The sequence below is a fragment of the Haliotis cracherodii genome, unplaced genomic scaffold (genome assembly GCF_022045235.1).
Source record: "Haliotis cracherodii isolate W230 unplaced genomic scaffold, xgHalCrac1.p SCAF_32, whole genome shotgun sequence".
Lineage (NCBI taxonomy): Eukaryota > Metazoa > Mollusca > Gastropoda > Lepetellida > Haliotidae > Haliotis > Haliotis cracherodii.
In genome coordinates, this window is record NW_027266289.1 from 1,832,789 (window position 1) to 1,846,726 (window position 13,938).

Consider the following 13,938-nt stretch of genomic DNA (forward strand, 5'->3'; position numbering starts at 1 on the left):
GTCAGCAACTTGCTCCATCTTACACCACCCTCCCTCCCTCCCTCCCTGGACAGTACCATGTATTCCTGCTGAGTCAGCAACTTGCTCCATCTTACACCACCCACCCTCCCTGGACAGTACCATGTATTCCTGCTGAGTCAGCAACTTGCTCCATCTTACACCACCCACCCTCCCTGGACAGTACCATGTATTCCTGCTGAGTCCGCAACTTGCTCCATCTTACACCACCCTCCCTCCCTCCCTCCCTGGACAGTACCATGTATTCCTGCTGAGTCCGCAACTTGCTACATCTAACACCACCCTCCCTCCCTCCCTCCCTGGACAGTACCATGTATTCCTGCTGAGTCAGCAACTTGCTCCATCTAACACCACCCTCCCTCCCTGGACAGTACCATGTATTCCTGCTGAGTCAGCAACTTGCTCCATCTTACACCACCCACCCTCCCTGGACAGTACCATGTATTCCTGCTGAGTCAGCAACTTGCTCCATCTTACACCACCCTCCCTCCCTCCCTCCCTGGACAGTACCATGTATTCCTGCTGAGTCCGCAACTTGCTACATCTAACACCACCCTCCCTCCCTCCCTCCCTGGACAGTACCATGTATTCCTGCTGAGTCAGCAACTTGCTCCATCTAACACCACCCTCCCTCCCTGGACAGTACCATGTATTCCTGCTGAGTCCGCAACTTGCTCCATCTAACACCACCCTCCCTCCCTGGACAGTACCATGTATTCTTGCTGAGTCAGCAACTTGCTCCATCTCACACCACCCTCCCTCCCTCCCTCCCTGGACAGTACCATGTATTCCTGCTGAGTCAGCAACTTGCTCCATCTTACACCACCCTCCCTCCCTCCCTTCCTGGACAGTACCATGTATTCCTGCTGAATCATAAACTTGCTCCATCTTACACCACCCTCCCTCCCTGGACAGTACCATGTATTCCTGCTGAGTCAACAGCTTGCTCCATCTCACACCACCCACCCTCCCTGGACAGTACCATGTATTCCTGCTGAGTCAGCAACTTGCTCCATCTTACACCACCCTCCCTCCCTCCCTCCCTCCCTGGACAGTACCATGTATTCCTGCTGAGTCAGTAACTTGCTCCATCTAACACCACCCTCCCTCCCTCCCTCCCTGGACAGTACCATGTATTCCTGCTGAGTCAGTAACTTGCTCCATCTTACACCACCCTCCCTCCCTGGACAGTACCATGTATTCCTGCTGAGTCAGCAACTTGCTCCATCTTACACCACCCTCCCTCCCACCCTCCCTGGACAGTACCATGTATTCCTGCTGAGTCAGCAACTTGCTCCATCTCACACCACCCACCCTCCCTCCCTCCCTGGACAGTACCATGTATTCCTGCAGAGTCAGCAACTTGCTCCATCTCACACCACCCACCCTCCCTCCCTCCCTGGACAGTACCATGTATTCCTGCAGAGTCAGCAACTTGCTCCATCTTACACCACCCTCCATTGGTTGGTTTTATATGATTATGTCGGATTTACGAGTATGTGGGATAAACAAAATTAAGTAGCACAACGTTTGTGAACGAAAATCTGACAACTAAACGATAGAAAATGATACAAAACGTAATAAAAAAATGAAAATCATGTAACCTCTAAAGCTTAACAACTTTTACGGACTTTTTGACTGATTAAAAATACTTTAAAAAGCATAGTCTGGAACGTCGCAAGTTTGAAACTGGTACCGCAAAGCATCAGATAAAGCCGATTGTCGGAGTAATGAGTGTCGGATTAACGAGACTTGACTGTATTCCTGCTGAGTCAGCAACCTACTTGTGCTGTAGAGATTCACAGGTGGCGTCGTCCAGCTGCAGGTTGCTGGGTTTCAGGACACCCTTGTAGTCATCCAGCAGCTTGTCATCAAAGTCAAACGTCAACGCCAACAACTTCTCACTCCTGTAACATGGGGAACAAGGGTTTCACTACTTCTCACTCCTGTAACGTGGGGAAAAAGGGTTTCACAACTTCTCACTCCTGCAACGTGGGGAAAAAGGGTTTCACAACTTCTCACTCCTGCAACGTGGGGAACAAGGGTTTCACTACTTCTCACTCCTGTAACATGGGGAACAAGGGTTTCACTACTTCTCACTCCTGCAACGTGGGGAAAAAGGGTTTCACAACTTCTCACTCCTGTAACATGGGGAACAAGGGTTTCACTACTTCTCACTCCTGTAACATGGGGAACAAGGGTTTCACTACTTCTCACTCCTGTAACATGGGGAACAAGGGTTTCACTACTTCTCACTCCTGTTACATGGGGCCAAGGGTTTCACAACTTCTCACTCCTGTAACATGGGGAACAAGGGTTTCACTACTTCTCACTCCTGTAACATGGGGAACAAGGGTTTCACAACTTCTCACTCCTGTAACATGGGGAACAAGGGTTTCACTACTTCTCACTCCTGTTACATGGGGCCAAGGGTTTCACAACTTCTCACTCCTGTAACATGGGGAACAAGGGTTTCACTACTTCTCACTCCTGTAACATGGGGAACAAGGGTTTCACTACTTCTCACTCCTGTAACATGGGGAACAAGGGTTTCACTACTTCTCACTCCTGTTACATGGGGCCAAGGGTTTCACAACTTCTCACTCCTGTAACATGGGGAACAAGGGTTTCACTACTTCTCACTCCTGTAACATGGGGAACAAGGGTTTCACAACTTCTCACTCCTGTAACATGGGGAACAAGGGTTTCACTACTTCTCACTCCTGTTACATGGGGCCAAGGGTTTCACAACTTCTCACTCCTGTAACATGGGGAACAAGGGTTTCACTACTTCTCACTCCTGTAACATGGGGAACAAGGGTTTCACTACTTCTCACTCCTGTAACATGGGGAACAAGGGTTTCACTACTTCTCACTCCTGTTACATGGGGCCAAGGGTTTCACAACTTCTCACTCCTGTAACATGGGGAACAAGGGTTTCACTACTTCTCACTCCTGTAACATGGGGAACAAGGGTTTCACAACTTCTCACTCCTGTAACATGGGGAACAAGGGTTTCACTACTTCTCACTCCTGTTACATGGGGCCAAGGGTTTCACTACTTCTCACTCCTGTTACATGGGGCCAAGGGTTTCACAACTTCTCACTCCTGTAACATGGGGAACAAGGGTTTCACTACTTCTCACTCCTGTAACATGGGGAACAAGGGTTTCACTACTTCTCACTCCTGTAACATGGGGAACAAGGGTTTCACTACTTCTCACTCCTGTTACATGGGGCCAAGGGTTTCACAACTTCTCACTCCTGTTACATGGGGGACAAGGGTTTCACAATTTCTAACTCCTGTTACATGGGGAACAAGGGTTTCACTACTTCTCACTCCTGTTACATGGGGGACAAGGGTTTCACAACTTCTAACTCCTGTACCATGGGGAAAAAGGGTTTCACTACTTCTCACTCCTGTTACATGGGGGACAAGGGTGTCACTACTCCTCACTCCTGTTACATGGGGCCAAGGGTTTCACAACTTCTCACTCCTGTTACATGGGGGACAAGGGTTTCACAACTTCTAACTCCTGTTACATGGGGAACAAGGGTTTCACTACTTCTCACTCCTGTTACATGGGGCCAAGGGTTTCACAACTTCTCACTCCTGTTACATGGGGGACAAGGGTTTCACAATTTCTAACTCCTGTTACATGGGGAACAAGGGTTTCACTACTTCTCACTCCTGTTACATGGGGGACAAGGGTTTCACAACTTCTAACTCCTGTACCATGGGGAAAAAGGGTTTCACTACTTCTCACTCCTGTTACATGGGGGACAAGGGTGTCACTACTCCTCACTCCTGTTACATGGGTGACAAGGGTTTCACAACTTCTCACTCCTGTAACATGGGGAACAAGGGTTTCACTACTTCTCACTCCTGTAACATGGGGAACAAGTGTTTCACTACTTCTCACTACTGTTACATGAGGAACAAGGGTTTCACAACTTCTCACTCTTGTAACGTGGGGAACAAGGGTTTCACAACCTCTCACTCCTGTAACGTGGGGAACAAGGGTTTCACGACCTCACATGGGGAACAAGGGTTTCACGACCTCACATGGGGAACAAGGGTTTCACAACTTCTCACTCCTGTAACATGGGGAACAAGGGTTTCACGACCTCACATGGGGAACAAGGGTTTCACGACCTCACATGCGGAACAAGGGTTTCACAACTTCTCACTCCTGTAACATGGGGAACAAGGGTTTCACGACCTCACATGGGGAACAAGGGTTTCACGACCTCACATGGGGAACAAGGGTTTCACGACCTCACATGGGGAACAAGGGTTTTACGACCTCACATGGGGAACAAGGGTTTCACGACCTCACATAGGGTACAAGCTATAAGGTCCCAGGAGATAACCACCCTAGCATGACCAGGATCCTGGCAGGTCAAGGGTGATAACCCGGCTACTCTGAGGCACTCTTGAGACCAAACACTAACCAGGCCCAGACAAATGCCTACAAAGACACAGGACCCATGACTGAAGGGCCTCCTGTTTTACCTGTGCCCAACACACTCCGTGGGATGACTCGCTACTCACTTGTACTTGGTGATGGAAGCCTGACTAAAGTCCTCATGTTTTACCTGTGCCCGACACACTCCGTGGGATGACTCGCTACTCACTTGTACAGGGTGATGGAAGCCTGACTGAAGGGCCTCCTGTTTTACCTGTGCCCGACACACTCCGTGGGATGACTCGCTACTCACTTGTACAGGGTGATGGAAGCCTGACTGAAGGGCCTCCTGTTTTACCTGTGCCCGACACACTCCGTGGGATGACTCGCTACTCACTTGTACTTGGTGATGGAAGCCTGACTGAAGGGCCTCCTGTTTTACCTGTGCCCGACACACTCCGTGGGATGACTCGCTACTCACTTGTACTTGGTGATGGAAGCCTGACTGAAGGGCCTCCTGTTTTACCTGTGCCCGACACACTCCGTGGGATGACTCGCTACTCACTTGTACAGGGTGATGGAAGCCTGACTGAAGGGCCTCCTGTTTTACCTGTGCCCGACACACTCCGTGGGATGACTCGCTACTCACTTGTACTTGGTGATGGAAGTCTGACTGAAGGGCCTCCTGTTTTACCTGTGCCCGACACACTCCGTGGGATGACTCGCTACTCACTTGTACTTGGTGATGGAAGTCTGACTAAAGTCCTCATGTTTTACCTGTGCCCGACACACTCCGTGGGATGACTCGCTACTCACTTGTACTTGGTGATGAACCCTGGCGTGTACTCTGTGGTCGGTTCGATCTTGTTGACGGTATCCTCCATCGTGCGGTGCATGGCCAGGTATTCTTCGCTGGACAGGTTTGTCAGCTTCACAAAGTCCTCAAGGATGAACTTACTGAAACAGTGAGTGAGTGAGTGAGTGAGTGAGTGAGTGAGTGAGTGACCAGACCAGACAATACAGTGATTGACATCATGAGTGAGATAGTAATTGGGTGAATGAGTGAGTGAATGAGTGAGTGAGAGAGTGAATGGGTGCGAGAGTGAGTGAGTGAGTGAATGGGTGGGAGAGTGAGTGAGTGAGTGAGAGCCTGAGTGAGTGAGTGAGTGAGTGAGTGAGTAAGTAAGTAAGTAAGTTGATGGGTGAGATGGTGAGTGGTTGAGTGTTGGGTGGGTTGGTGATTGATTCTGTTCTTGGACGTTTGTCACTTTAACGAAACCGATGAGCAGAGGAATGGTACTTAGAATCATAACCAGGGATATATGGAAGAGGTGACTCTTCAACCACAAGGCTGGCACACCCAGGAACAGGAGTAGAAAGACAACGTTTTAACTACGAGACTAAAGAGTGTGGCTGCTGCTGACCTCTGATGGAGAAGAGTCTCCTGCACGGCCTGGTGGGAGTCGAGGAAGGCTGGGAGGGTGGTGCCAAGGTACCCGGTCTGGAACTCTGTGGCGTCCTTCAGTGACACGACGTAGTCATTATGCAGCTTGTGCAGCTTCACTGTGGTCTTGTGGTACCGAGCCCGGGCGTCCTCCAACTTGCTGCCGATCTTACCTGCAGACACAGATCACCATGGTAACAGTATGGTGCCACCTGGTCAGACATAGATCACCATAGTAACAGTATGGTGCCACGCAGACACTGACACAGATCACCATAGTAACAGTATGGTGCCACGCAGTGACAGACACAGATCACCATAGTAACAGTATGGTGCCACGCGGTGACAGACACAGATCCATGGCAGGAGGTGCTCTGTTGTGAGCAGGGTGGTATGGAATGTTTCACAGTAATTCAGCCAGACCCTGTCAGGGTCACCTAAACTATGCTCCACATACATATTACAGTCATCCGATATCTCATGTCCCCCGCCAATATGACATGTCCGATTGTTTGCAAGGCATTAGCCCTTCAGAAATGCACACTACCGTCATTTTCGGTCTAAGTCAAAGTCATTGCTATATAAAACAACATACTATTTAAAAATCATAAACTAGCAAAAGGCACCAGTTTACCACTAGACCTATCTACATAACAAGTTTGGTGAAGAATTATTGTATGATTTTCAAGAGCTGCTCCGGAAAGGAGCACCACCGCCATTTTCAGTCTAATAATTTCTTAAAAAATCCAAAACTTTCAAAAGGCACCAATTCACCACAAGACCTATGTGCCAAGTTTGATTAAGATATCTGTCATGGTCTTTTAGTTCTGCTCCGGAACTCGCCTCCAGTGTCGGGCCTACCTTTCGTCTGTATGTCCATGTACTTGGCTCGGGGCCTACCTTTCGTCTGTATGTCCATGTACTTGGCTCGCTCCTGCTTCAGCTTCTCTGCCATGCGGATGTATTCAGACTTGTTTCCCTGCACGTTCTCCTGCATCTGCAACACACAGAGATGAAGAAGACATTCTTAAAAGCATTGTGATCAGTGCCAGGTACTAAGATGCTTGTACGATCCTCGGGAATATAAAGAAAACATTTGTCATTTGATTTTACATTTCTTTACATTGTTTTCAAATGCAAAATAAATTGTGAACACACAATGCCATTTAGAAAGTGGTCAAATGTAACAAATGTTATATTTGGGATAACACTTTCTTAGTAAAGTACAGATTCTCGTACTTTTTGGGTTGAGTCCCGTCAGGGATTCGAACCCACACTGTCAGAGTGAGGCACCTAATCGCCAGCACACTAAGTCAGCATTCTAACCCACTCAGCTAACGATTCTTCCACTAAATGAAAGTCTGACAACTGGTAGTCTAGATCACGCACGCACTCTGACAAGTGTAAATTGGCACGCCTCCAATGGCGAACATGACTACCAGTTTTTGTGGAAGCCTCGTTGGCTGAGTGGGTTAGATTGCTGACTTTGTGTGCTGGCGATTAGGTCCCTCACTCTGGCAGTCTGGGTTCGAATCCCTGACGGGAGTCAACACAAAAAAGTACGAGAATCTGTACTTTACAAAGAAAGTGTTACCGTATTCGACATAATAAGCGCCCCGCTCTAATAAGCGCCCACGGCGATATTTGCTAATATATAGGCTAGTGAACAATCCCAATTAGCACCCCTTTCGACTGATCAATGTACACAAGACTTTTTTTTCCGCGAATAATACGCACTCGTGTGTTATATGCACCCTTAATTATGGGCAATTAAATTCTGGAAAAATATATCTGTCGTCCATAAACATTTCAAGCTTACAGCATAAACCACGAAATTTATCTTTCAACTCTGTTTTTGTTCACCAAAATAATATTCTAATAAGAGCCCCCTATTTCTAACTTTGAGAGCGCCCTGAGCGCTTATTACGTCGAATACGGTATCCCAAATTTAACATTTGTTGCAAAATGAATTGGCAGCGAGAGACACTCATATATTACAATCTAAACAGAAGTTGTATTATAAAATCCCAGGGATATTATATAAAATGTAACCTTGTTGAAGTCGGAGTCGAGTCGGTTCCTCTCCTCCAGGTACTGTTTGCGTACCGCCTTCTTCTCGCTGATGACGGAGTTGAGAGTGTCGAGGGTGCGTGTGGACAGAGTGTCTGCGTTCTGCCGTAGCCGCAGCACCACATTCTCCGTCTCCTTCACTATAGTGTTTATTGCCTGCAACAGGAGGTGAGGTGAGGTGAGGTGAGGTGAGGTGAGGTGAGGTGAGGTGAGGTGAGGTGAAATTGGGTTTAACGTCGCGTCTAAGATTAGTACACTTATATAGCGACGTGCATACACGTGTGTGGCTGCTTGTACTAGTCCGGACTGATGTCGATTTATAGTGCTAGCCCACTGAGATACCATGCCACAGTGTAACATGAATACCCCACTCAGTATAATGACTCCAAGCCGACCAGTCCTTGTTTTAGCCCCTTAATGCCGAGCCAGACAGGGTAACAACAAGTACCATCTTTTAACGTCTTTTGGTATGACGCGGCCGGGGATCGAACCCCGGACTTCCACTCACCGGGCGGACTGCAACAGGAGACAGACACAGTCTACATGTATGGTCTGAACATTGGTCAGGAAACTAAAGGATGAATTACTTCACTCTTTCAACACCAGTCAACCGGACGCCAATTGTAAAGATTTCATAACATAAATTAACTATTTCTTTTTATTTTCATTGTTTACGTAATCAGAGAGTTAGTTTAAAAATAATATAATATATTATCTGTCAACACCTGTTTCCCAATAACAGAGGCTATCTCAGTAACATGTTTGTTTGTTTGTTTGGTGTTTAACAGCGCACTCAGCAATATTTCAACTATATGATGGCGGTCTGTTAATAATCATGTATTGACCAGACAATCCAGTGATTGACAACATGAGCATCATACCACGCATTTGGGATACGAAGACATGCATCAATCAAGTCAGTGAGCCTGACCAACCAATCCCGCTAATCGCCTCGTAAAAGTTTTTTATGATTATGAAAACATGAAAAGCCAGAAACACTGCTTGATTAGTCTATCAAATTGCACTTGCAATACATTTCTAACATTTTTATCTTGAGACCTCTAAAACTGATTATTATAACCATTAGATTTACAACAGGGAGACCTTGACTCTTATCCCGAATGGTGAACACACACGCGGGCCGGCAAGCAGATAACCTGCATTGTTGGGTGGTTATTGGCTCGTGGGTGTTGTACAACCATAAACCATGGTCACTGTTGAAGTGACAGTGTGACCTGTTACTCTACATTGCCCTATGTTTATCAGGCGCCGTAAAGGAACAGTTTGTCCTTGACCCTCCCCATAAATCCTTGTCATTGTGTGTCAGAGTCTCACACACATCACACTCTGTCTCACACACATCTCACTCTGTCTCACACACAACACACTCTGTCTCACACACACCACACTGTCTCACACACACCACACTCTGTCTCACACACAACACAGTCTGTCTCACACACAACACTCTCTGTCTCACACACAACACACTCTGTCTCACACACACCACACTCTGTCTCACACACAACCACACTCTGTCTCACACACAACACACTCTGTCTCACACACAACACACTCTGTCTCACACACATCACACTCTGTCTCACACACACCACCCTCTGTCTCACACACATCACACTCTGTCTCACACACATCACACTCTGTCTCACACACAACACACTCTGTCTCACACACACCACACTCTGTCTCACACACAACACAGTCTGTCTCAAACACAACACTCTCTGTCTCACACACATCACACTGTGTCTCACACACACCACACTCTGTCTCACACACAACACACTGTGTCTCACACACAACACAATCTGTCTCACACACATCACACTCTGTCTCACACACAACACACTCTGTCTCACACACATCACACTCTGTCTCACACACATCACACTCTGTCTCACACACAACACACTCTGTCTCACACACACCACCCTGTCTCACACACATCACACTCTGTCTCACACACATCACACTCTGTCTCACACACAACACACTCTGTCTCACACACAACACACTGTGTCTCACACACAACACACTGTGTCTCACACACATCACACTGTGTCTCACACACATCACACTGTGTCTCACACACAACACACTCTGTCTCACACACATCAAACTCTGTCTCACACACATCACACTGTCTCACACACAACACACTCTGTCTCACACACAACACTCTGTCTCACATACAACACACTCTGTCTCACACACATCACACTCTATCTCACACACATCACACTCTGTCTCACACACAACACACTCTGTCTCACACACATCACACAGTGTCTCACACACATCACACTCTGTCTCACACACACCACACTCTGTCTCACACACACCACACTCTGTCTCACACACATCACACTCTGTCTCACACACAACACACTCTGTCTCACACACAACACAGTCTGTCTCACACACAACACTCTCTGTCTCACACACAACACACTCTGTCTCACACACACCACACTCTGTCTCACACACAACACACTCTGTCTCACACACAACACACTGTGTCTCACACACAACACACTGTGTCTCACACACATCACACTGTGTCTCACACACATCACACTGTGTCTCACACACAACACACTCTGTCTCACACACATCAAACTCTGTCTCACACACATCACACTGTCTCACACACAACACACTCTGTCTCACACACAACACTCTGTCTCACATACAACACACTCTGTCTCACACACATCACACTCTATCTCACACACATCACACTCTGTCTCACACACAACACACTCTGTCTCACACACACCACACAGTGTCTCACACACATCACACTCTGTCTCACACACACCACAATCTGTCTCACACACACCACACTCTGTCTCACACACATCACACTCTGTCTCACACACAACACACTCTGTCTCACACACAACACAGTCTGTCTCACACACAACACTCTCTGTCTCACACACAACACACTCTGTCTCACACACACCACACTCTGTCTCACACACAACACACTCTGCCTCACACACACCACGCTCTGTCTCACACACATCACACTGTCTCACACACAACACGCTCTGTATCACACACATCACACTCTGTTTCACACACATCACACTCTGTCTCACACACAAGACACTCTGTCTCACAAACACCACACTCTGTCTCACACACATCACACTCTGTCTCACACACATCACGCTCTGTCTCACACACAACACACTCTGTCTCACACACAACACACTCTGTCTCACACACAACACACTGTGTCTCACACACATCACACTGTCTCACACACATCACACTGTGTCTCACACAACACACTCTGTCTCACACACATCACACAGTGTCTCACACACATCACACTCTGTCTCACGCACACCACACTCTGTCTCACACACACCACACTCTGTCTCAAACACATCACACTCTGTCTCACACACAACACACTCTGTCTCACACACAACACAGTCTGTCTCACACACAACACTCTCTGTCTCACACACAACACACTCTGTCTCACACACATCACACTCTGTCTCACACACAACACACTCTGTCTCACACACAACACACTCTGTCTCACACACATCACACTCTGTCTCAAACACAACACACTCTGTCTCACACACATCACACTCTGTCTCACACACAACACACTCTGTCTCACACACAACACACTCTGTCTCACACACAACACTGTCTCACACACAACACACTCTGTCTCACACACAACACTGTCTCACACACAACACACTCTGTCTCACACACATCACACTCTGTCTCACACAAAACACACTCTGTCTCACACACAACACTCTGTGTCGCACACAACACACTCTGTCTCACACACACCACACTCTGTCTCACACACACCACACTGTCTCACACACAACACACTCTGTCTCACACACAACACACTCTGTCTCACACACAACACTCTGTGTCACACACAACACACTCTGTCTCACACACACCACACTCTGTCTCACACACACCACACTCTGTCTCACACACATCACACTTTGTCTCACACACAACACTCTCTGTCTCACACACAACACACTCTGTCTCACACACACCACACTCTGTCTCACACAAAACACACTCTGCCTCACACACAACATACTCTGTCTCACACACATCACACTCTATCTCACACACAACACTCTGTCTCACACACAACACACTCTGTCTCACACACATCACACAGTGTCTCACACACATCACACTCTGTCTCACACACAACACACTCTGTCTCACACACAACACACTCTGTCTCACACACACCACACTCTGTCTCACACACAACACACTCTGCCTCACACACATCACACTCTGTCTCACACACATCACACTGTCTCACACACAACACACTCTGTCTCACACACATCACACTCTGTTTCACACACATCACACTCTGTCTCACACACAACACACTCTGTCTCACACACACCACACTCTGACTCACACACATCACACTCTGTCTCACACACAACACACTCTGTCTCACACACACCACACTCTGTCTCACACACAAGACACTGTCTCCCACACACCACACTCTGTCTCACACACAACACACTCTGTCTCACACACACCACACTCTGTCTCACACACAAGACACTGTCTCCCACACACCACACTCTGTCTCACACACATCACACTCTGTCTCACACACATCACACTCTGTCTCACACACAACACACAGTGTCTCACACACAACACACTGTGTCTCACACACAACACACTGTGTCTCACACACATCACACTGTCTCACACACATCACACTGTGTCTCACACAACACACTCTGTCTCACACACATCACACAGTGTCTCACACACATCACACTGTCTCACACACACCACACTCTGTTTCACACACATCACACTCTGTCTCACACACGACACACTCTGTCTCACACACACCACACTCTGACTCACACACATCACACTCTGTCTCACACACACCACACTCTGTCTCACACACACCACACTCTGTCTCACACACAAGACACTGTCTCCCACACACCACACTCTGTCTCACACACATCACACTCTGTCTCACACACATCACACTCTGTCTCACACACAACACACAGTGTCTCACACACAACACACTGTGTCTCACACACAACACACTGTGTCTCACACACATCACACTGTCTCACATACACAACACTCTGTGTCTCACACAACACACTCTGTCTCACACACATCACACAGTGTCTCACACACACCACACTCTGTCTCACACACAACACACTGTCTCACACACATCACACTCTGTCTCACACACAACACACTCTGTCTCACACACAACACACTCTGTCTCACACACAACACTGTCTCACACACAACACACTCTGTCTCACACACATCACGCTCTGTCTCACACACAACACACTCTGTCTCACACACAACACACTCTGTGTCACACACAACACACTCTGTCTCACACACACCACACTCTGTCTCACACACACCACACTCTGTCTCACACACATCACACTCTGTCTCACACACAACACACTCTGTCTCACACACAACACTCTGTCTCACACACAACACTCTCTGTCTCACACACATCACACTCTGTCTCACACACACCACTCTCTGTCTCACACACAAGACACTGTGTCTCACACACAAAACACTGTCTCACACACATCACACTCTGTCTCACACACAACACACTCTGTCTCACACACATCACACTCTGTCTCACACACATCACACTGTGTCTCACACAACACACTCTGTCTCACACACATCACACAGTGTCTCACACACATCACACTCTGTCTCACACACACCACACTCTGTTTCACACACATCACACTCTGTCTCACACACAACACACTCTGTCTCACACACACCACACTCTGACTCACACACATCACACTCTGTCTCACAAACACCACACTCTGTCTCACACACACCACACTCTGTCTCACACACAAGACACTGTCTCCCACACACCACACTCTGTCTCAC

General features: G+C 47.8%; 1 protein-coding gene across 2 annotated transcripts in view; it reads right to left on the reverse strand.

Moving 5' to 3' along the window:
• The window catches only part of LOC139477187 (tyrosine-protein kinase Fer-like), a 50,872-nt gene that overhangs the window by 21,738 nt on the left and 15,196 nt on the right, over positions 1 to 13,938 (reverse strand). Inside the window, exons 3-7 of one of the 2 annotated variants that reach the window (XM_071259746.1) lie at positions 7,924 to 8,097; positions 6,772 to 6,868; positions 5,852 to 6,044; positions 5,244 to 5,384; positions 1,803 to 1,925 (exon numbers count right to left, since the gene is read on the reverse strand). In XM_071259746.1, coding sequence (XP_071115847.1) covers positions 1,803 to 1,925; positions 5,244 to 5,384; positions 5,852 to 6,044; positions 6,772 to 6,868; positions 7,924 to 8,097 — 728 coding nt within the window. The other variant, XM_071259747.1, reaches the window with a different exon arrangement.